The 23,494-nt window shown below is 39.8% G+C and overlaps 1 protein-coding gene across 2 annotated transcripts in view; it reads right to left on the reverse strand.

Moving 5' to 3' along the window:
* Positions 1–23,494, reverse strand: part of CNTLN (centlein) — a 243,510-nt gene that overhangs the window by 195,058 nt on the left and 24,958 nt on the right. For both annotated transcript variants that reach the window (XM_070742532.1, XM_070742531.1), the window contains exon 3: positions 2,724–2,808. In XM_070742532.1, coding sequence (XP_070598633.1) covers positions 2,724–2,808 — 85 coding nt within the window. The remainder of the gene's footprint in view (positions 1–2,723; positions 2,809–23,494) is intronic.

Below are 23,494 nucleotides of genomic sequence, written 5' to 3' on the forward strand. Positions count from 1 at the left end.
AGCCCCATGAAGAGAGTGTTGCAGTAGTCGAACCTCGAGGTGATAAGGGCATGAGTGATTGTGAGCAGGGACTCTCTGTCCAAATAGGGCCGCAACTGGTGCACCAGGTGAACCTGGGCAAATGCCCCCCTCGCCTCAGCTGAAAGATGGTATTCTAATGTCAGCTGTGGATCGAGGAGGACACCCAAGTTGCGGACCCTCTCTGAGGGAGTTAATGATTTTCCCCTCAGGGTACTGGATGGACAGATGGAATTGTCCTTGGGAGGCAAAACCCACAGCTACTCCGTCTTGTCAGGGTTGAGTTTGACCCTGTTGGCACCCATCCAGACCCTAACAGTCTCCAGGCACCGGCACATCACTTCCACATCACTTCCACTGTCCACTTCCACATCACTTCACTGCTTCGCCAAGTGGACACAGGGTGGAGATGTACAACTGAGTGTCATCAGTGTACTGATGGCACCTCACCCCATGTCCTTGGATGATCTCACCGAACAGTTTCATGTACATATTAAAGAGCAGGGGGAGAGGACCGACCCTCGAGGAACTCCACAAGGGAGAGGTCTAGAAGTCAACCTCTGACCCCCCACTAACATCAATTGCGACCGACCAGAAAGGTAGGAGGAGAACCATCGTAAAATGGTGCCTCCCACTCCCAAACCCTCCAGCCGGTGCAGAAAGATACCATGGTCGATGGTATCGAAAGCCGCTGAGAGGTCAAGGAGCCCTAGGATAGAGGATAAACCCCTATCCTAGATAAAATACAGGAAATAGTATAAGAGCAGATTAGATGGACCATGAGCTCTTTTTCTGCCGTCAATCTTCTATGTTTCTATGTTATAAAATATATAATTACAATTTTCCCAAAAATGACAAATGAGTGATTTTAAACTATGCAAATACTGGGAGAAAAGTGATGGATAATATTGATATGGGGGGGGGGGTGATGAAAAAGGCAGCAATGATTCCATATAAGAATGTGTTCCTGCCAATATATAGAACCTATGTATAAAATTCTACATAAATACAGTAAAAGAAAGATACATTTGACAAGGCAAAAAAGATAAAATGAACAGTATAAATTAGATTTACTTGTATTCCATTTTCTTTCTCTTATTGCACAGATAAAGTTGTCTTTGCTTGTGCTTGCTGCAAAGAACTTGGAAATTGAAGCATTTGTTCAGATGAAGGAAATAATGGAATAGGAGGTAAAAAGAAAAAAGTCTGATTGCTCCAAGGTGAACACAAATGTTTCATATCTTATAGAATTAGGCTAATCAAGTAGTTGACTACAGAAAATAACTTATTTCTTGACTGGAGAAATTTGATCAGATCCTATTGAAGAAATAATAAAATATAAAATTGCAATACAGTGATACCTCGTCTTACAAACGCCTCGTCATACAAACTTTTTGAGATACAAACCCGGGGTTTAAGATTTTTTTGCCTCTTCTTACAAACTATTTTCACCTTACAAACCCACCACCACCGCTGGGATGCCCTGCCTCCGGACTTCCGTTGCCAGCGAAGCACCCATTTTTGTGCTGCTGGGATTTCCCTGAGGCTCCCCTCCATGGAAAACCTCACCTCCGGACTTCTGTGTTTTTGTGATGCTGCAGGGGAATCCCAGCAGCGCAAAAACGTGCGCTTCGCTGGCAACAGAAGTCTGGTGGTGGGGTTTCCCAGTGAGGGGAGCCTCAGTGAAATCGCAGCAGCGCAAAAACACAGAGGTCCAGAGGTGGGGTTTCCCATGGAGGGGAGCCTCAGGGGAATCCCAGCAGCGCAAAATCGGACACTTCGGCTGGCAAAAGGGGTGAATTTTGGGCTTGCACGCATTAATCGCTTTTCCATTGATTCCTATGGGAAACATTGTTTCGTCTTACAAACTTTTCACCTTAAGAACCTCATCCCGGAACCAATTAAGTTTGTAAGACGAGGTATCACAGTATTATGTAACCAAATCCCTCTACACACCATTTTGATTCTGGAAAATTAGGAGCAGTAGGCTAATAATAATAATAATAATAATAATAATAATAATAATAATAATAATAATAATAATATTTATTAGATTTGTATGCCGCCCCTCTCCGCAGACTCGGGGCGGCTTTAATGTTTAGCTAATAATAATGTTTAGCTAATAATGTTTAGAAAATTAGATCAAACCCGAGACCTCTAGTAGCTATATACATTTCAGAAAACATAATGTATGTACAGTGTTCCCTCGATTTCCGCGGGGGATGCGTTCCGAGACCGCCCGCGAAAGTTGAATTTCCACGAAGTAGAGATGCGGAAGTAAATACACTATTTTTGGCCTATGAACGGAATCACAAGCCATCCCTTAACACTTTAAACCCCTAAATTACCATTTCCCATTCCTTTAACAACCATTTACTCACCATTATAACTGGTACTCACCATTGAATAAGACACTTAGTGATCCTGATATTTATAAACATAATTATTTATTAACAATAATTATTTTTTTGTTCTTTATTTGCAAAAATTATTAGTTTGGCGATGACATATGATGTCATTGGGTGGGAAAAACTGTGGTATAGGAAAAAAGCCACAAAGTATTTTTTAATTAATATTTTTTGAAAAACCATGGTATAGGCTATTCGCGAAGTTCGAACCCGCGAAAATCGAGGGAACACTGTAATACAGTTTCAAAGAAATGAGAACAACAATATTGTCACCTTTAGTTTAAATAAAATACTAACCTGCTCCAGTTCCTGAATTTTGTTGTCTTTAACTTGCAAAATCTCTAAAACCTTCCTGTCCTTGAGTTCAGCCTTCTGCTTTTCTCTAAAAACAAAAATACATTGACACTTATTAGTCATAATTTGCTGCTAATCATTTGAATTTTTCATGTCCCAATAATGAATGTCATTTTAGAGCATGGAAAATTAAATTATCTGTGGCTGACAGCCTTGCAGAATTAATCATGGAACATATGGTAAGTGACAGCAAATTTTATCCGCAAACAATGAAGACAACTTTATTCTAAATGATGTAGTGTTTATGGAAGCAAAACTAGATATGCTTGCTTACTTACAAGATATGTAGCATATCTTCCAGATGAAATATTTCTGAAGAACCTTTCCCTTCCTGCTTTTACATTATTGATATCAAAGGAATCCTATTTTCATGTTAGCAATATAGCAAGAGTAGCATATTAACAAACATCATTATTTTCCCTTTGGTATACTGAAAAGATATACAGTATTAAAAAGATCAACAACTGTTTAGAAACTGGATGGGGAGATTCTGTTCCCAAATGATTCTTACTATGTATATCCTCAATCAAGTTCCAGATGTGGCAAAAATAAAAACCAGTGTGCCATAACTTATATTAAAATAAATAAATAAATGCAGCAGTAGAAAGGAAAAACAAATAGTGCTAATTACAAAGCAACACTTATCAGGCTTGCTACATTATTTATATTTATATTATATTATATTTCTTGCACAAATCAGAAAATTCAGTATTATTAATACAGTGGTACCTCGGTACTCGACCACAATTCGTTCCAGAAGTGTGGTCGAGAACCGATTTGGTCGAGTACCGAATTTATTTATCCCATAGGAAATAATGGAAATGGATTTAATTGGTTCCCAGCCCCTGTTAACTCGCTGGGAACCAATTAAATCTATTTTCTTTATTTCCAATGGGATAAATAAATTCGCTACTCCAAGCTGCAGGGAAGTCACGTAATGAAGGGAAGCTGCTGGAGCGGCAGCAACTGCTGAGATGGCTCCGGCGGCTTCCCTTCATCACGTGACGTTCCCGGCGCTGTTGCTACTGGAAGGGAAGCCGCCGCTGTTGCAGCCACAGGGAAGGAGAAAGTTTTTGAAGCTGCTTACAGGTAATAAGAGGCAGCAATGAGGAAAGGAGCCCCCAGAAGCTGCCAAGATTGCAGCAGCCCCCACCCTTCCTGCAGCTTGGAGCTCTTAGAGAGCTCCTCAGCCCCCTGAAGCTGCCGGGATTACATTTCGGATAATGAACAAAATTTTCTCTGGCTGTTCGGTATCTGAATTTTTGTTCAGATACCGAAGCAAATTTTTGCCGAAAATTTTGTTCGTTATCCGAAATGTACGAGAAAGGAAGCGTTCGAGTACCGAGGTACCACTGTATTACACAATTATACACTGCTGGATTTTTGTTTTAATGATTATCTTGTTTGCATAAATATATGGGATATAATGTTTTCTAAATACATTTATTTGTACTCTACCAACTTCTCCCTGCCTTGTTGCATATAAAATCATCATTTCTTATCTAGCGGGGAAAAAAGCTGTGATAACCAGGAAAATCTGTGAAAACGGATACTGGTAACAAATACAAGCAACTACATCAGAGAACCGGAAACAGTCCCTTATAATGGGATTACCTGGACCGGGAGTCACTGCTCACAGTCACTCATGCCCTCATCACCTCGAGGTTCGACTACTGTAACGCTCTCTACATGGGCCTACCTTTGAAAAGTGTTTGGAAACTTCAGATCATGCAGAATGCAGCTGCGAGAGCAATCATGGGCTTACCTAGGTATGCCCATGTTACACCAACACCCCGCAGTCTGCATTGGTTGCCGATCAGTTTCCGGTCACAATTCAAAGTGTTGATTATGACCTATAAAGCCCTTCATGGCATCGGACCAGAATATCTCCGGGACCGCCTTCTGCCACACAAATCCCAGCGACTGATTAGGTCCCACAAAGTTGGCCTTCTCTGGGTCCCGTCGACTAAACAATGTCGTCTGGCAAGGCCCAGGGGGAGAGCCTTCTCTGTGGCGGCCCCAACACTCTGGAACCAGCTCCCTCTGGAGATTAGGATTGCCCCCACCCTCCTTGCCTTTAGAAAACTTCTTAAAACTCACTTCTGCCGTCAGGCATGGGGGAAATGAGCCATCTCCCCTGGCCTATATAATTTATGCATGGTATGTTTGTCTGAACGTATTGTTTTAAATAAGAGTTTTTAGATATCTTAATTATTATTATTAATTATTCGTAAACTACTCAAGACTCATTTATACTGCCAGGCAAGGGGGAGTTGAGATAGCCCTTCCCCCTAGGCCACTACAAGTTATGCATGGCATGTTTATGTGTATATTTGTTTTTATAATAGGGGTTTTAGTTGTTTTTTATTATTGGATTGTACATGTTGTTTTTATTATTGTTGTTAGCCATCCCGAGTCTACGGAGAGGGGCGGCATACAAATCCAATAAATAACAATAACAATAATAATAATAATAATAATAATTATTATTATTATTATTATTATTATTATTATTATTATTATTATTATTATATTTGCCATTGTATATTGTTTTTTATTATTGCTGTAAGCCGCCCCGAGTCTCCCCAATCAACCAAGAGCTACAAAAATTATAACTGAAAGAGTAAGAACCCAAAACACTTTGTTTGTTGAAACATCAACATACCAAGTTATAAAACACAGGAAACCAACTTGTGATTTCCTAGATCAGTGATGGTGAACCTTTTTTTCCTCGGGTGCCAAAAAAGCATGAGTGCGTACTATAGTATAAGTGCGAGTGCCCACACCCATAATTCAATGCCTGGGGAGGGAAAAACAGCTTCCCCCACCTCCGGAGGCCCTCTGGAGGCTGCAAATGGCCTGTTTCCCAATTTCTGGTAGGCCCAGTAGGCTCGTGTTTTGCCTTCCCCAGGCTCCAAAGGCTTCCCTGGAGCCGTAGAAGGGTAAAAACGCCCTCCCCCATCCTCCCGGAGTCTCTCTAGAAACTAAAAACACCCTCCCAAAGCCTCTGTGCAAACCAAAAATCAGCTGGCCAGTATACACATGCATGTTGGAGCTGAGCTAGAGCAACAGCTCAGGTGTCAGCAGATATGGCTCTGTATGCCACCTGTGGCACCCGTGCCATAGGTTCGCCATCACTGTCCTAGATGTTACTGAAGAACAATGCCAAGCATGTCTATTTATTGGCCTCATTGACTAGAATTCAAAACTTTTGAATGATTAAAGGTTGCTACAAAATTTGGTCTTCAATATGTATAAATACTAGCCGATACCTGACATTTAAAGCTTGAAAATTAATGAGTAGTTAAAAGGGTACAGGTATAGTACAGGTATTTTAATACTAGCTGATACCCACGCTTCACTAAAAAACTATGTTATGAGACTCAATAAATTGACACTAAAAGCTTGAAAATTAATGAGTAGTTTAAAAAGGGACTGTATTATGTCATTAGAGATGGTAAGCTAAGTTTATGTTGCAGATGAAGCCATTATTTGCATAGCGTAAGCTTTCAATTCATCCCTCAGATGAAGGTGACAGGATGGAGTCTGTGTGTGCCTTAGCTCAGTGATTTTCAACCTTTTTTGAGCCGCGGCACATTTTTTACATTTACAAAATCCTGGGGCACACCACCAACCAAAATGACACAAATCTAATAAATAAATAAATAAATAAATAAATAAATAAATAAATAAATAAATAAATACATACATACATACATACATACATACATACATACATACATACATACATACCACACCACCAACCAAAATGACACAAATCTAATAAATAAATAAATACATACATACATACATACATACATACATACCACACCACCAACCAAAATGACACAAATCTAATAAATAAATAAATACATACATACATACATACATACATAAATACATACATACATACTGTATTATACATACATACATACATACATAACCCCCTCATATATACAATCCTATGTAACATCCCCTTATAAATACAGTCAATCATCAATCATCCCTCCTCAAATTTATACCACTGTCTCATTTCTGGGTATTTCTCCTGTCTTTCCCCCTTTTCTCTCTCATGTTTCTCATTTCTCTCTCTTCTTCCCTTTTTCCCTCATTCCTTCTCCCTCTCACTTCTCCTCTTTTTCCATCCCTGTCTCTCTCCCCCCTTTATGCGTGTGTGTGTATACACACTCGAACCATTTCCAAAACCAATTGAGGGCTGGGTTTTTTTTCTCTTTTATTCTTTTCAAAAACAGGTATGGGCTGGGGGGGGGGTTCTTATTATTTGGGTGCTTTTTACAATATGCTTCAAGAATCACCTCTCTCTCTCTCTTTTGTTTCTCTCTCCTCTCATTCTCTGCCTCAATCATTTTATCATTTCTCCTTTTTTCTCCCCTTTTTGTTCTCATTTATCTCTCTCTCCTTTCCTCTCCCTATCTGTCTCTCTTGCTTTCTCTCTCTCTTGCTATCTCTCTTTTTCTCTCTTGCTTTCCTTCTCTCTCTCTCATTCTCTCTCTTATTTTCTTTCTCTCTCTCTTGTTCTCTCTCTCTCTCTTTTTCTCTCATTTTCTTTCTCTCTCTTGTTCTTTCTCTCTCTCTCATGCTTTCTCTCTCTTGTTCTCTCTCTCTCTGTTGCTCTCTCTCTCTGTTGCTCTCTCTCTCTTGTTCTCTCTCTTCCTTTCTTTTCTGTGGAGGCCGGCGAAGGTTTTCCTTAGTTTGAATGTTCTGAGTAAGCTGGCAGGGGGATGGGAAGCAGCCCCTTTACTGACAGCCCGGGATGGGACTATGAGAGGGGTGGGCGTTCCCACAGGGCTCGGAGCGGCTAGCGGACGGATCGCCAGCGTCGCTGCAGCCACCAGGAGGAAATGGGGGAGCTGCCTTTCTGGCGGCAGTCCAAAGTGGCGGGATTAGTCATCTGCTGTCCTCCTGATGCTGCTGACGTGGTGCCAGGGACAAAACGCCCACCCACTCCTGAGGGAAAAGACGGACCGATTGGGATGGGAATTAGCATCTCTCCCGCCGCATTACTTAGGCAAGGGAAGGCAGAAACTCGCCGGACGCGGCGCCTCAGGAAGGCAGAAGCGCCTCAGGAAGGCAGAAGCGAAGCGCCCCCACCGCCCACTCGCTTTCCAACGCTGCGCCCATTGCGCCGGGCTCTTTGCCTGTATCCGCCTCCTTCACCGGCAGCCGGGGGGCGGCTTCTGCAAGTGGGAGCTCCAGGGCTGAAGCCTCAGCCCTGGAGCTCCCACTTGCAGGAGCCGCCTCGCGGCACACCTGACCATGTCTCACAGCACACTAGTGTGCTGCGGCACATGGGTTGGGAAACACTGCCTTAGCTCACCTGTTCTGTAGTAAAGCTGCTTGCTGCTGTGAAAGCAAAAGTGAAACTGAAACTCTGCTTGTGTTTTGCGTTTGGATCAGATTTCTTTTGAGGTTGGGAGGGGGGAGTAGAACTCCTTAGCATCAGAGCTTATTAATAATAATATAAAAAATATTCATGCTCCAATGGTCATTTTGAAAAATATTTTGTTAGTGAGCACCTAGAAACCAAGAACATACATGGCAAATTTCAAGTTTGTAGGCTTTACAGTTCTGGAGATTTCGTGATTAATGTGTGAGTGGTTTTCACATATATATATACAATATATATATATATATATAGCCACCCCGGGTCTCCGGAGAGGGATGACGTACAAGTCTAATAAATATTAATATTAATATTAATAATAATAATAATAATAATAATAATAATAATAATAATAATAATAATGTTATACCCTGCCACTATATGTTGTACTGACTCTGAGGCCTGTATGGACATTATGGACTAATACAGAGATTACATTCATTTAAGTGTGTGTGTGTGTGTGTGTGTGTGTGTGGTTCATAGGACTGCACTCTTCTGGATAGATAGCTATGATGTTCCTGGGATATGTTGGCTTCACTGTTGCAACATAGGAATTGTAGTCCCACCACTGGGACCACTTTGGCCTTTTCTTTTCTCTAGTTGCTTCTTCAGGCCCTGGTACCTCTTCGCATACTCCCTCTTCCTTATGTCATCATTTAGAATCAGTGACTCTTATCAGCACCACTGTCTTGTTTCTTGTCTACAAAAACAATGTCTTGTTCATTGACTGGTATCTGTCTGTCTATCTGAATGTTGAAGTACCATAAATCTCCTATTTAGACTTGGGATCATCTAGCCATACACTATGCAGATGTTCCTCTACAAAATGGAATGGTACATTGCATGCAATGGAGGGAAAGTTTTTTTCCTCTCTCTCTCTGTATCAAATATCAAGATAAATCTTCTCTTAAAAATGGATATTGTGGCTAAAAATTACAGGTAAATCTGCTACAGCAAAATTTAATGCTTTAAAATCCATAAACATCTCACCATTTGTGGCAGTGAATTCCTTAATAGACAAGTCAATTTTAATACTACCAAGAGATCCTATTCAAGTGAGAAAAAAGATTTGCTGGCATGTCTCTAGCCCATATTTTTACATCTTTGTAATGTTGAAATGTCTAGTGTGAGTTAATCCAATTAAAGATTAAAGTTGAGTGAAAGAATGCATACTTGTTAATATCCAAAGTACAATAATTATAACATGAAATGATATAATTAACTGAGTTTAATTTTCTATTAGTGTTATTTATAGCATGTTTAAAAGTTCCCTTTCATGTTACATAATTGGAATTTTAAGAATATAATTTCTTACTTAGATTACGTTTAACAAAGGAGATTTATTTTGTTTTGGATGAACTCAACATATTTTTTCTTTTATATTGCAGGTAACAGATGTAAAACAAATCCTAAATGCACACGGAAAATGGAATAAGTTAACACTATAACACATAATAGCCATCTAAATCTTACCATCAAATTTGCATATAGTGAATGTGAACAAAGGCTTTTAGCATAAATTAAAATCTGGTACAGAATTTTATCAGCATCTCCTCCTGGTGGCGTAGGATAACTTCCAACACTCATTACAGGGAGGTTCCCAAAAGGGATGCAAAATAATATTGTTCTGTGCTTCAAGCTTCTAAAATACCATTGAACCCACAGCTTCATTTTAAGTATGATAAACAGAAAAAGAGGGGGGAAAGCAGATTTAAGGCTTGGTTTTAAAGGTAAATTGCAGTTGGAAAATGATGGTTGATTCAATTAATATACGCTACGCATGCCTATCACACATTAAAAAATGTTTACCCAAATCAGAAAAAATATATGCATGCACTGTCAAAGAGTTGATGATGATCAATGACTGAGACAAACTCCAGTTTAGCTAATTAGAACCACTGATGAGCAATAATGATGTGCGTTAAGAATATTTGCAGACTTCTTTAGGATGAAAAATGGAGTGAAGAGAGGCTGTCAATTTATACAAGCTTAAGCTCCAACCACTTTTCCCATAAGTACCGCCTATTTTAAATGTTTAACAGAGCTGTATTTAATCCATGGATTTTTCACAGTCACTTTTCAACAGCAACTGATACCTAAAAAAAAAAAATCCAAGAAATTATTCTAAGCCATTAAGTAACCATTTTCTTTTGCATATGGTCCACACTATATATTATACCACATGACAGAATCATATTTTCTGGGATTTGGCCCATTTTTAATGAGTTGTCAAAAATGAAATATTGGAGACGATGAGGAAGCATTTAACAATGAATGAGATGAGAAAACAGAACCTGACGATTCTACTATACCGCAAATATTTTCAAAGGTATTTTGCACTCCTAACATATTATAATTTCTGTAATAAATATGCAAAGCAATAGTGTTGAAAAGAAATTATGAATATAAGCATAAATTGGGATATGTGGTAAAAATCTATTAAATTTATTTTTACAGAAAGCAACATGGATCAAGACAAAAACTGTATTATATCAGTTTCAAATAGCCACAGTTTAACTGGTCCAAAGTAGTGATGGCAATCCAATGAGGCCTGTGTGGATATATCTTTTACTTTTCATCAAATCTTGCTCTGAGAAAAGAAGTTACATTTTGAACTGGTATATAAATTAAGGATTTAATTCTAATGAAATAAATGTATGATATAATTTTCCTGAAACAAAGAAATCTGAACCCGAACAATCACTAAATTTGCTAAGCCTATAAATTGGCTAAGCCAAGAAGTTACCTGGATTTCCCCAGAGACGTGGCAAGATGGCTCTAAGAATAAATTGGAACTTTGAGGAAGTGAAGCAGTGGAAGTAATGTGCCGGTGTCTGGAGGCTGTGAGGGTTCAACCCTGACAAGATAGAGTAGCTGTGGGTTTTGCCTCCCAAGGACAATTCCACCTGTCCGTCCATTACTCTGGGGGGGGGAGCTCCTTATCCCCTTGGAGAGGGTCCGCAACTTGGGTGTCCTCCTCAATCCACATCTGACCCTAGAACACCATATTTCAACGGTGCACCAGTTGTGGCCCTATTTGGACAGAGAGTCTCTACTCACAGTCACTCATAGCATTATCACATCAATGCTTTTTACATGGGGCTACCTCTGAAGAGTTTTCGGAGACTGCAGATAGTACAGAATGCAGCTGAGTGAGCAGTCATGGGCCTGCCCGGATATGCCCATGTTTCTACAACACTCCACAAACTGCACTGGCTGCCGATTAATCCCCAAACACAATTTCAAAGTGTTGGTTATGACCTATAAAGCCCTACATGGCACCGGACCAGACTACCTATGGGACCGTCTTCTGCCTGACATATCCCAGCGACTGGTCAGGTCCCAAGAGTTGGCCTTCTCCAGATCCGTTCAGCCAGACAATGCAGACTGATGGGACTATGAGGAAGAGCCTTCTCTGTGGTGGCCCCGGCCCTAAGGAACAAACTCCCTCCAGTAATTTGCACTGCCCCCACTCTCCCTGCCTTCCATAAGGTTCTGAAAAGCCACCTTTGCTGACAGGCTTGCGGCCACTGAGCTGCTGATATCTAGCCCGGGCCAATGATTGAATGTATGCGTGGATGTGATTCATTAATGTATTGGGGTTTTAAGACAGAGTTTAGATTTCTAACATGTTTTGCATAAATTTGCTGTAATCCACCCTGAGTTTCAGGAGAAGGGCAACAGAGAAATCAAATTGGACTCTGATTTAAACTTAGATGTTAGTTGGAACACTGACACCAGGCTAATTTCATATTAGAACTGAATAACTTAATTATAAAAAGTGTGTATTTCCTTAGGATTTCAAAAGTAATATAAGACATGGCGGAAGAGGTGGTGCTTTGCTTCTACGTAAGACTTTCCATACCTGGAAAACAAGGCTTAGTTTCATTTAGCTTTTTCTAAAATGAAAGAATCTAACTATATTCTCCCATCCCATACTTGTAAATAACTATGAGAGATCTTCTGTCACAGAAGAATATTCTAGTTCTGTGATGGCGAACGTATGGCACGCGTGACATAAGTGGCACACGGAGGCATATCGGTGGGCATGTCACCTCAGGTCCAGCACACATGTGTGCCCCAGCCAGCTGATTTTCAGGCCTTCTGGGCCCACTAGGAATCAGGAAAAAGTCTGTTTTCAGCCTCTGGAGGGAGGTAGAGAAGGCCCATTTTTTGCTCTCCCCACACTCCAGAGCCTCTCTAGGAGCCCGGAGAGGGCAAAAATGGCCTCCAATGCCCCCCACTCCAGGATCCCCAGAACCAGAAATGGCCAATTTCCCAATTTGAAGTTGGCAAAAGAGCCATTTCTGTCTTCGGAAGGGTGTCCTGGAGGGGTGAGGAAGGCCGTTTTCGCCCTCTTCAGACCCCTATAAAGGCTCTGAAGCCTGGGTAGAGCAAAAAATGGCCAGAAGCAGGGGTGTGTCATACACACGAGTGAGGGGCCCCACATGGAATTATGGGTATGGGCACACACATATGCAACCTTCTCCATGCCTGCCCTTTTTGGCACACAAACCAAAAAAGCTTCACCATGACTGTTCTAGCTCCTAAGCTAATGAATCTCAAGCATAAAATTTCATTTTAAAAATCAAAATTAATTTGAAAAATGCAAAGACTGATACTGTTCATTTCACTAAATATAGAAACATAGAAACATAGAAGACTGACGGCAGAAAAAGACCTCATGGTCCATCTAGTCTGCCCTTATACTATTTCCTGTATTTTATCTTACAATAGATATATGTTTATCCCAGGCATGTTTAAATTCAGTTACTGTGGATTTACCAACCACGTCTGCTGGAAGTTTGTTCCAAGCATCTACTACTCTTTCAGTAAAATAATATTTTCTCATGTTGCCTTTGATCTTTCCCCCAACTGATGTTGAGACACAGATACACATACATAAATATTTGTGCCTAAACATTTTAAAGAAATATTATTTCTTTTAATACTCCTAACGTTTTAATGTGATGTGGTGACCACAAATTATGTTTTTACTTTGTAATAAAATAAAACATTTGGTTACATAATTGTAAACTTGCTCTGCATTATATGTTTCACCACATATTGTTTTATGTATAGTAGCAAAGAGGCTGAATTGAAGAAAACTGGTTGTCTTTTTACACTTAGAAGCCAAATGTCTAAAATTATGGTTTTACAGCTATGCATGTTTTATATTGTAGAGATTATGGTTTCAATTACTAGCATGTACATTTTAAACGTCATATTTTCTTCTTAATTTGGAAAGCACTTTCTCATATAAAACACACAAATTTCTTACAGTGTTCAAAAGATCACTGCTTCAGAACAGACTGCTTTAACATCTGCACATCACCAGGGTTTCCCCCAAGGATTTTTAAATGATGCCTGCTTGTGCTGAATAAAATGCTAACTTGCACCTTGCATTTCAAACTGTGTCCTGAGCAGCCATCCAGTTGGTACAACACCAGCTGAATTCCCACAGGCCACTGTTCAGTCAGGCTTGACTGCAATTATCATGTCAATATTTTGTGCTCCGATATGCAGATATGAACACATACAAGCTGCGTAATATTTCCTTCTCCATGGAATGTTGACTTATGTTCAATGTTCTGAGAATTTTTAATGAAACAGGGTATTAAACGTTCATCATTTGTGAACTATTACAGTTCTTTGACCTAAGATGCAATGCCATGTTTTTCTATTCAGGATACCAAGCAGTGACTATATGATGTGACCAAAACACATATTTTATAATCTATATTAAGTTGTACTTACGTACAACATTTTTGGAAAGTGAAAAAGTAGGCATTTATTATTATTAGATTTACTAAGATTCATGTCCACTAGTTTAATCTCGTATTTTAATCCAGTGACAATATGGTAAATCAGTCTGTATGACAGTGTGCTATATATGTTGATTAACTGAAGACAAAATTTGATACATGACAAACTCATATTGATTAAATTACTCCATGTACAGCAACCTAATCAATGAGCATTGCTAAATGATTTAATACAAATAGATTCATTTGATATGCTGCCAGAAGATCTGAAATAATTCATGTAAAATTTAAATTCTGTTCTGTCATTGTATTCTGCTCCTCTCCTGCCTCAAAAGGATGCGTAGTTTGTTCAGATCACATAACACATGGCCTTATCCAAAAGGAAAGAGCAAACTGCACTCTTCACTCAGTCTTCACAAGGCTAAATCGTTTTTAGACCTTACTAGACATAATCCAACATCCCTAGAGAATCGGACATTTAAAACTAACAAAGATCTTCTGCTCATGAATATAAACATTTAGTTGCAAAACAGGCAGTTATACACATACTGAAAATTGAGTATACCAAGCACTTTGAAGGTTTGGTTTTTCCATGTGCTTAAACTTGACTACAAACTATCTTTCATAAGTTACTATGAAACAAAAACAACATTCTTGAATACCTAGAAATGCATATGCCTGAAGAAAGTCTATGGACAATATTAGAAATAAGTAAATAAATAAATAGGATTAAAATGTTAATGCTATAAGCTACTGTAAAAAACCCCTGTTTCATTATTAACTTTTTGCTAAGGCTATTTTCCTAATATTTACGTGAGCATAATGCATCTTACCATCTTTAATTTTTTTCATCTCATAAAAAAGGAACACTTTCCATTCTACTTTAATAGCTACGTATTAATTGATATAAATATCTAAAACACAAATGAAAACCTAGTTAATCAAGAAAAAAAATATTATTATTTAATCAACCACCTCCATTGCACTGTTCCCCCACTGAGATCCCAAGCATGAGTGGTATAGGCCAATCCCAGTGTGGTGAGATGGTCCCTCAAGTAACCTGACCTATACCATGAAGGTCTTTAAAAGTGATCACCAACATCTTGGAATTGCACCCAGAAGCAGACTGGTAACCAATGCAGCCCATGGAGCAGTGGTGTTACAGGGACCCTCTCCTTCCCCCACCCCTACCCAAACTGCTGCATTTTGTACCAACTGTAGTTTCTAAATGTTCTTCAAGAGTAGCCCCATGTAGAGAGCATTACAGTAATCCAATCATCAGATGACTAGGGATTGAATGAGAACAAAAGTTGTGGCTCTAGAGAGAAATCTAGAGACTACCACCAATTTATATGCACGCCACTGGGACGAGCAACCCATACACAGGTAAAATACACTTCTGCCCCAAAAAGATCATCTATCTCTTCCACAACGATGCCCTCTATCTCTTTCACAACCATAACCATATAATGAATATATTATATTCTCCTTAACGTGGTTTACAAAAACATGTAAAGTTAGCAGAGGCCAACTAGTTAGCCATACTTTATTCAGGATATTAAAGTTTTGTGTTTTTTTAAGAATTTGTAATTTGTAACATTGTATTCGCATCCCCAAGTGATTCTGTGATATTTGTAGCAGATTATCCCCAATTTGTGCAAACATGTATATATTTCTCACAAGAGAAGGAGAATTTAGCTTGGTCCTATTTCTCTTTTTAATAAGAGAAAGGAACTTAGGAAGGACTTGCCCTAATTGATCAGACTGCAAAAAGAAATGGCAGGAAACTTTCAGATATGCAAGATTGGGGGTTGTTCTTATCTGATATGCCCTTTCTCTTGGTTATTGATAGGAGAGTCCAGGATGGTTGCTCTAGTCCCATAGATCTATGGACTGGATTGAATTTCTGAGGATCAGCCTCTATGGTGATGTTCCTCAGTCGACTATGAAGTCAAAGCGAATGACGCAGGCCCATGGAAGCTTGACCAGAAACTTGACAGACCTGCATGAAACAACAAAGGCGCACACCCCGGGAACGAGACCAAACATACCTACAGGTGGGACTGGACTCTCTCATTGATAACCAAGAGAAAGGGTGTATCAGGTAAAAACCAACATCCCTTGTCCACAGTATTGACAAGAGAATCCAGGATGGGACATACCAAAGGTTGGCAGTCCTATAGGCAGACAGTGTTCTAGTCTCGGCTCTTCATGTACACACCAGCCGAATGCAGCCGCAACAGAAGCAAAAGCATCTATCCAATAGTGGCGGATAAATGAAGACAGAGAACTTCTGCACATCTCCTTAACCGAAGCGTGGGTAGCCCAGGCGGCCGTGGTCCCCACACTTCTGATTGAGTGCACCCTGAGGCACCTAGAGAGACTGTGATTCTTAAGCATGTGTTATACAGGCCCAAAGCCACCTACCCACCGTCTGGCCCAAAGTCGATGGATGAATGGATACAAACAAGGTCTCCGATTTTCTGAAGGGAGCGGTTCTGTGGATGTGAATGCAGAGAGCTCTCCGCCCCTCCAGAGTGTGCCACCTGACTTCCAACTGGTGGTGTGGCTCCAGACAGAAGTTGGGCAAGATCAACTCCTGTGAATGATGGAAAAGGGAATTGACCTTGGGAAGAAAAACAGGGTCCAGCTGCAGAACCACCCTCTCCTCATGGAAAACACAGAGGTCATTTGGTGCCGACAATGCCGCTAGCTCCGAAATACGCCTAGCAGATGTGATGGCCACTGCCACCTTCCATGACAACATATGCAGGCAGGCCTCCCTATAGTTCAAATGGTGGCTTGGTCAAACCGTGTAACACTATAATTAAATCCCACATAGGGTAGCAGTGTACAGGCAGGGGCATTAAATCAGAGGGCTCCCTTAGGAATGCTTGTACCATTGGATGGTGAACCAGAAATTCCCGATCCCCAGTGTGAAAGACTGAGGCCAGGGCAGCGACCTCCCATCGTAAAGTGTTGAGGGACAGACCCCTCTCAAGACCATCCTGCAGGAATTCAAGTACCTGTGCTACGGATACCACATAGGATCAAACTGGCCCTCTATACACCAGACACTAATGTTCCACCAAGTGGCCTCGTAAATGCGCGTGGTAGAATCTGGAGGAACTTGAGCTTGTGCCCATACACTGGTCTTGCTGCTGAATAACAGGCAGTCTTACACGATTCACCACTGCCATGGTGATTGGAGAGACCTGGAGTATGGCTGAAAGCCCAACCAGGGACTCCCTGTCCAGATCACCTCCACTAAGGTCCCAGAGCTGATAGGGCAAATGCAGCCGCTGACAAAAGGTGGCAGACTTATGCAATTGTCACCGCTTCAGAAAACGTCCTGTCCAGGCAGTCTGACCAGCACTTTGCTAAAAGCTCCAATCCACCTGGTTTCCAAGGAGGCTACAGTATAAGAATGGAATCAAAATGGCAGCTCCTGTGGAAAATTGGTTGGCAAACCATGAGACTGATTAAAAAATGCAACACACCAGTCAATTGGCTGCACTGAAAAACTAGGGAAACAAAACAATGGCACTGCGGTAGACTAGGCTGCCCCTGCGCCCTTTGCTGTCCCTGACAGCGCTAAAAGGTGGCAGAAAATTCAGCTGCAGGCGATGTTGGCCTCACACTTATGCCCACTGAACCTGGTCAAAATGGCCTCTGCTGCACTCTGGGCAGAATGAAATAGGAAGCCCCCGTGGTTCTTGCTCTCCCAGGGGAAAGTTGACAGCAATACAAAGTGCTGCAAAATTTGACTGCAGAGGAAAATAGATGTGGTGGCCTGGAAATGGGCTAAAGCCAGATAGGCTACCCTTCATTCTCACAGAGAAGCTCACAGTCAAAATTGGAACTGAAAAAAAGTGCTGCTGCCATTCGGCACCAAAAGTGCTTGAAGGAAAAGGGGGGACATGATCGAAACATTTAAATATGTTAAAGGGATAAATAAGGTCCAGGAGGGAAGTGTTTTTAATAGGAAAGTGAACACAAGAACAAGGGGACTCAATCTGAAGTTAGTTGGGGAAAAGATCAAAAGCTACATGAGAAAATATTATTTTAATGAAAGAGTAGTAGATCCTTGGAACAAATTTCCAGCAGACGTGGTAGATAAATCCACAGTAACTGAATTTAAACATGCCTGGGATAAACATATAGCCATCCTAAGATAAAATACAGGAAATAGTATAAGGGCAGACTAGAAGGACCATGAGGTCTTTTTCTGCCGTCAGTCTTATGTTTCTATGTTTCTAAGGCAGAGCGACCAGGCATACTCACTTTCTCTCCGATTCACAGCTGATGAGTTCAGGGAAATTTTCAGAAACATTAGTAAATATTACAGTCCTAAGCTCTCAGGAGCTGCACAAATTGCATCCAGGAGCTGATACTAAGTTGAGCTACTGAGGAACATCATCAGGGAGATGGATCCTCAGAAATTCATCCCAGTCCATAGAGCTATGGGACTAGAGCAACCTATCCTGGACTTTCCCAACGATAATGTGGAGAATCTGTTATTATGATAAAGTAGAATTAACTCATCTGATGTTTCCTGTCTGGATTAAATGGAAGGGGTGACATCAGTTTTGCAAGTTTGAAAGTACAAATCTACCACTGTCTCTTTTTAAAGCCTGATCAATTAGGGCAGCTCCTTCCTAAGTTTCTTACTCTGACCATTAAGCAACTGCTAATGTTAAATGGCCACCTTGGAATTTTTTGTTCCTTTGACATTTTATATTATAATAATAACATAACTTTAAATTTTTAAATCATAAATGAATGTTAATATTCAAATATTAATTTTATATGCTGTTCTATACATCAGTTATAATGTACGCTGTCCCTCCTTGAGAGAAATTGGTACTCTAGAAATATAAAATAAATAAATATTCATGCTTCCGTATGATCTGAAATGTATTTTAATTATTCCACAACACTGCGTAATATCTAATTTTCTCAGTAAAATTGATTTTTAAAAAATCTATTTTGTGGGTCCATGGTTCTTTAGTAGAGTAATTGGTGGCATTTAATATTTAATTATTAAATATTTATTTGTGCTTGACTGTTGAAAAAAGTTTCAAAGGCAAATGAGGTAGAAACAGAATACTGTTCTGTTTATTACATAATTCAAAGATCAATGGCATTTAAAGTAGTTGGAAAGTATACGAGCACAGATATATAGTGGCTTGTTTAAAAATACCTAGAGGGTTTAGCATATTCTCAAAGGCTTTTCTTATTTGCACACTAAAGATATTTTTTGTTTGTATCTGAAAATTAAGCCAAAAGAATGTAGCTTCAGCAACGAATGCTGAAAAATGAGATCTGTTCTGTGTATCTCGCGAATAACATTACACACAATAATGATCCTGTTTCATTTTGAAATTTTTAGGGCAGTTCAGTCCCAGTATGGGAACATAAAAGTATTTCGAATAGGAAAAGTTACTTTTCTTTGTATGATATTAAGGAGCCTGACATCAAACCAGTACAAAGGTGTATGTTCCCAAAAGATTCTCAAGTACCACACCTTCATTATAATCCCTCAGATAAAAAGATACTTTAAAAGTACTGTAAATAAAAGTGCATTGCAGCATTAATTGATTTAACAACATGATTAGACTAAGTGACTGTATTCATCAAATATTTTTCTTTAAAGTTTCTTAGCTCTGCATATTTGCAGCAATAAACAATTAAGAGCACTACTGGGACAGAGTTTTTAACTGTCAACTTACTGTATATATCAGTCCAGGCATTATATACAGTGGGGCATATTTCTTTGCCTTTCTAACGGATTAACATTAGAATTATATATTGAATTATATATTGGTGGCATCCTAAGGATTAAAAGAGCAATTTCCCCCATAAAGCAAAAGTGGCTGAAAGAAATACTGCCTTTATATCTGGGAGGGGAGGGAGGGAGAGTTACTTGAGAAAGATGTTAGGAGGTTCCAGTCCCACAATGGGAAATAAATTAAAGTGTTCTCAAAACAAGCCTATTAAGGGAAGAGACATAAGTTGCTGTTAAAGGGATATCAGACAAATAGGTAGATTAGGGTTTCAGGTTCAGTAGGAATGCAATTGCATTTTAATTTTGCAAAAAGGGTACAAAATTGAAGTGGGAAAACATTAAAGAAAAATTTAAAGTTCCGCAGTGTGTTGAGCAAATATTAAAAAGATAATTTCCTGGCATAAAATATTTCTTATTCATATTTCAGCAATATCAAGGACCTATTTCATCTCTGCTAGTGACTAACACAGTAGCTAGGAAGACTTTATTTCAGAAAGCCATTATAGTAGGGTGTTCTGTCTGGGTTCCCCCAGACCTCAACACCAACTGGAAAAAACAGCCAGACACTCTGGTAAAAGCCAAAAGTATTTTATAACTGGAAAAAATAAGCACAGAGGAAAACCTGTTCTTCCCAACAGACAGGATATAATACGGTACAGCAGGGTCCTGATGTCCAGACAATACAGCAAGCTTCTTGCTGGCACCCCCCCCCCCCAAGGTTTCAATAGTCAAAGGCACAAACCAGGATTCCAAGACGCCAAAGTTCACAGTCAGGTCCCACGACTCTCAAAGATAAAACTCCACAAGCCAGGAAGGGTGGGTCTGCCTTTTAGCCTTTCCCAAGTGCACCACACCCAAACCCAGCTGTTGCCACTTTAATGCTGAAAGTATTTAGCCAATTGATTCCGTCTCTGAGTAGCTCTTCGTTGTCGCAGATCAATTATGGCTTGTGCACTTTCCTCTAAGGAATCCAGGCTGCTTGCTGGGGAGAGCTCCCCCTGGTGGGACTCTGGCTGTCCTCCCTCTTCTTCAGCCTGGGATTCCTCCTCCTCGTCTGTCTGCACCTCCTGTTCCTCAGCCTCTCCCTCTGAGCTGGAAACCGACAGAAGGTCAGCCGTTCCTGGAGGGGCCTCAGACGGAACCACAACAGTAGGGGTGTCAAACTGTTGGCCCTTGGCCCAGATGTGTCACGCACAGGCCACCCCGACCCTAGCGCCACAAAGGCAAAAAACATTATGATATTTCACGTGGCATGATTGAGTTTTATATCCGTGCACTATAGCTTTCCAGGAAGAAGAACATTTATCAAAAAGGATTGTGGCAACTGCTAAAAAAAGGCAATTGCTAAACAAGTGAGCCACAAATAGCCAGCCTATTCTGGATTTGATGGGGATAATTTTATTTTATTATTTTTATTTTATTTATTAGATTTCTGTGCTACTCATTTTGTCTTGTGGTAGTTTCTAAACAAACGTATCAGCTCTCTTAGAAATCTAACTTTGTTAAATGTTTGTATCCACATACAATATGTGAGAATCAAACATCTTAGAAATGGGTTTGGCTTGAAAGATTTAGCTTTATGGCAACAAATAGATTCTTGCCACCTTTGGTATGAAATAAACTTAAAATGGCATTTGTGCAGTTATTAATTTTATCAAAAATAAATTTGTTCATATCAGATTTCTTAAGGACCGGAATACTACACCAAGATGCTTGGAAGATTAAATCTGCCTAAGATGTTACCTCCATTGATATTTGTGGTATCTTAATGCTTTAGGAAACAACATAATTTGTTAGCCCTTTTTCCTCTAGAATACTGTAAGCCATAAAAGCTGGTAGATTTCTTCTGAAGCCAATCCAAATTGAAAAGAGAGTAAGCTATGTTATCAAAATAGAGAACCACAGGCAGCTGTCTATTATTCAGCTTAGGGGGTTGGATTCTACCTTCTACCTAGCATTCTGGATTGAGATATCTGCTACCACACCTAATCTTGCATTGTATAACTTGCATTATTTTTTGCAACATCGTAATTAGGCAAAATAACCTCTGATCTAAAAAGGGATGAAACAAATGCCATTAAAGTCTTTTCCTAGGAATAATGTCAAAGGCTGATTTAATTTTTTTGAAAAGGCAAAGTAAAGGGAACAAGTATAAACATGCTAGAAACAGCATACTAATCTATCGTTCACCTCCCCTTCCCAAAAATTTATTTTAGGCAATCCAGAAATTTACACAAGAGAAAGTGTACATATACTTTATTCAGAATATTTAGGAAATCAATTAGACAATAAGTTTGGGGATCTTTAAATCAACTCCACATTACTTCTAAGAATGGCTGTGGTAATTTGAATGACTATGGTAATTTTTAATCCTGCAAATTTGATTATGGTTTATCTCCTTCCTGTCTTATACTCACTTGAATTAGGGGGACATTATCTGACAATGTCCTTCATGCTTTGATTGTTTAGGTTTAAGCAATCTTTTCCTCCTAATGTCCTTGGTAATGGAACTCCCATTTCTCTGTCAAAGCTATCCTCTTCCCTCTTTATATAAATGGTAAACAGAGCAGCAAGAGCTCTTAAATGCAGTTTGCACCAAATGCAGGCATTCAGTGGTGAGAATACCCTCGCCCATGTAAGTAGCCATACAAATCTCCCCAGTTTTGCTCTTCACTCAGCCCTTGGTGTTTTAGAGCTGTGAGAAGCTCATTGTCAGACCTCCCAAGTAAACTAGACAGGAACATAACAAGATAAACTAATTTTACTTTAGTACTTTAGTGTAAGGCTACTTTAACAGAAACTTGCATGTCTGAAACTACAATGTACTCATCACTTCTAACAGACTGATCAATCAAGCATCCCTCACTGTGATTCCCATATACAATTACAGTCTTGGATCCAGCTTCTCATCTTTTTGCTGCCTCCAGGTGGCCTGAATGTACCTCAGCCCTGTCAGTCTCATGTACCTCATTGCTAGAATTTGTTCAGGCCATGCTGAGAAGCTTCATCCAACTCAGACTCTTTTGAATCTGAGCTGGCCATCAGATGTTTCCTTGTGCGTAAGGTCTAGAACCAAGTCTCCTGAAAATAAATAAAATCTTATCTATGATTGCCTTCATCCTCCAAATTTATGTTGGGAGTTGTGTATCATAAAATATCTGCAGTGCTTAAAGAATAAGTCATAAAGTTAAAATGATGGAGACTCTACTCAAAAAGAGGATAAATCAGCACCTAAAAAACAATAACTTATTGGACCCAAATTAGCATGGCTTTACTGAAGGCAAATCATGTCAGACTAATCTCATTGACTTCTTTGACTATGTCACAAAGGTGTTGGATCAAGGTGGTGCCGTGGATATTGCCTATCTGGACTTCAGCAAAGCCTTTGATACGGTTCTACATAAAGAGCTGATAGATAAATTAGTGAAGATTGGACTTAATCCCTGGATAGTTCAGTGGATTTGCAGCTGGCTGAAGCGTAGACATCAGAGAGTTGTTGTTAATGGCGAGTATTCTGAGCAGAGACAGCTTACAAGCGGTGTGCCACAAGGGTCTGTTCTGGGTCCTATTCTTTTTAATATGTTTGTGAGTGACATAGGGGAAGGTTTGGTAGGGAAGGTTTGCCTATTTGCCGATGACTCTAAAGTGTGCAATAGGGTTGATATTCCTGGAGGCGTCTGTAATATGGTAAATGATTTAGCTTTACTAGATAAATGGTCAAAGCAATGGAAACTGCAGTTTAATGTTTGCAAATATA

Source organism: Erythrolamprus reginae, chromosome 2, assembly GCF_031021105.1.
Source record: "Erythrolamprus reginae isolate rEryReg1 chromosome 2, rEryReg1.hap1, whole genome shotgun sequence".
Lineage (NCBI taxonomy): Eukaryota > Metazoa > Chordata > Lepidosauria > Squamata > Dipsadidae > Erythrolamprus > Erythrolamprus reginae.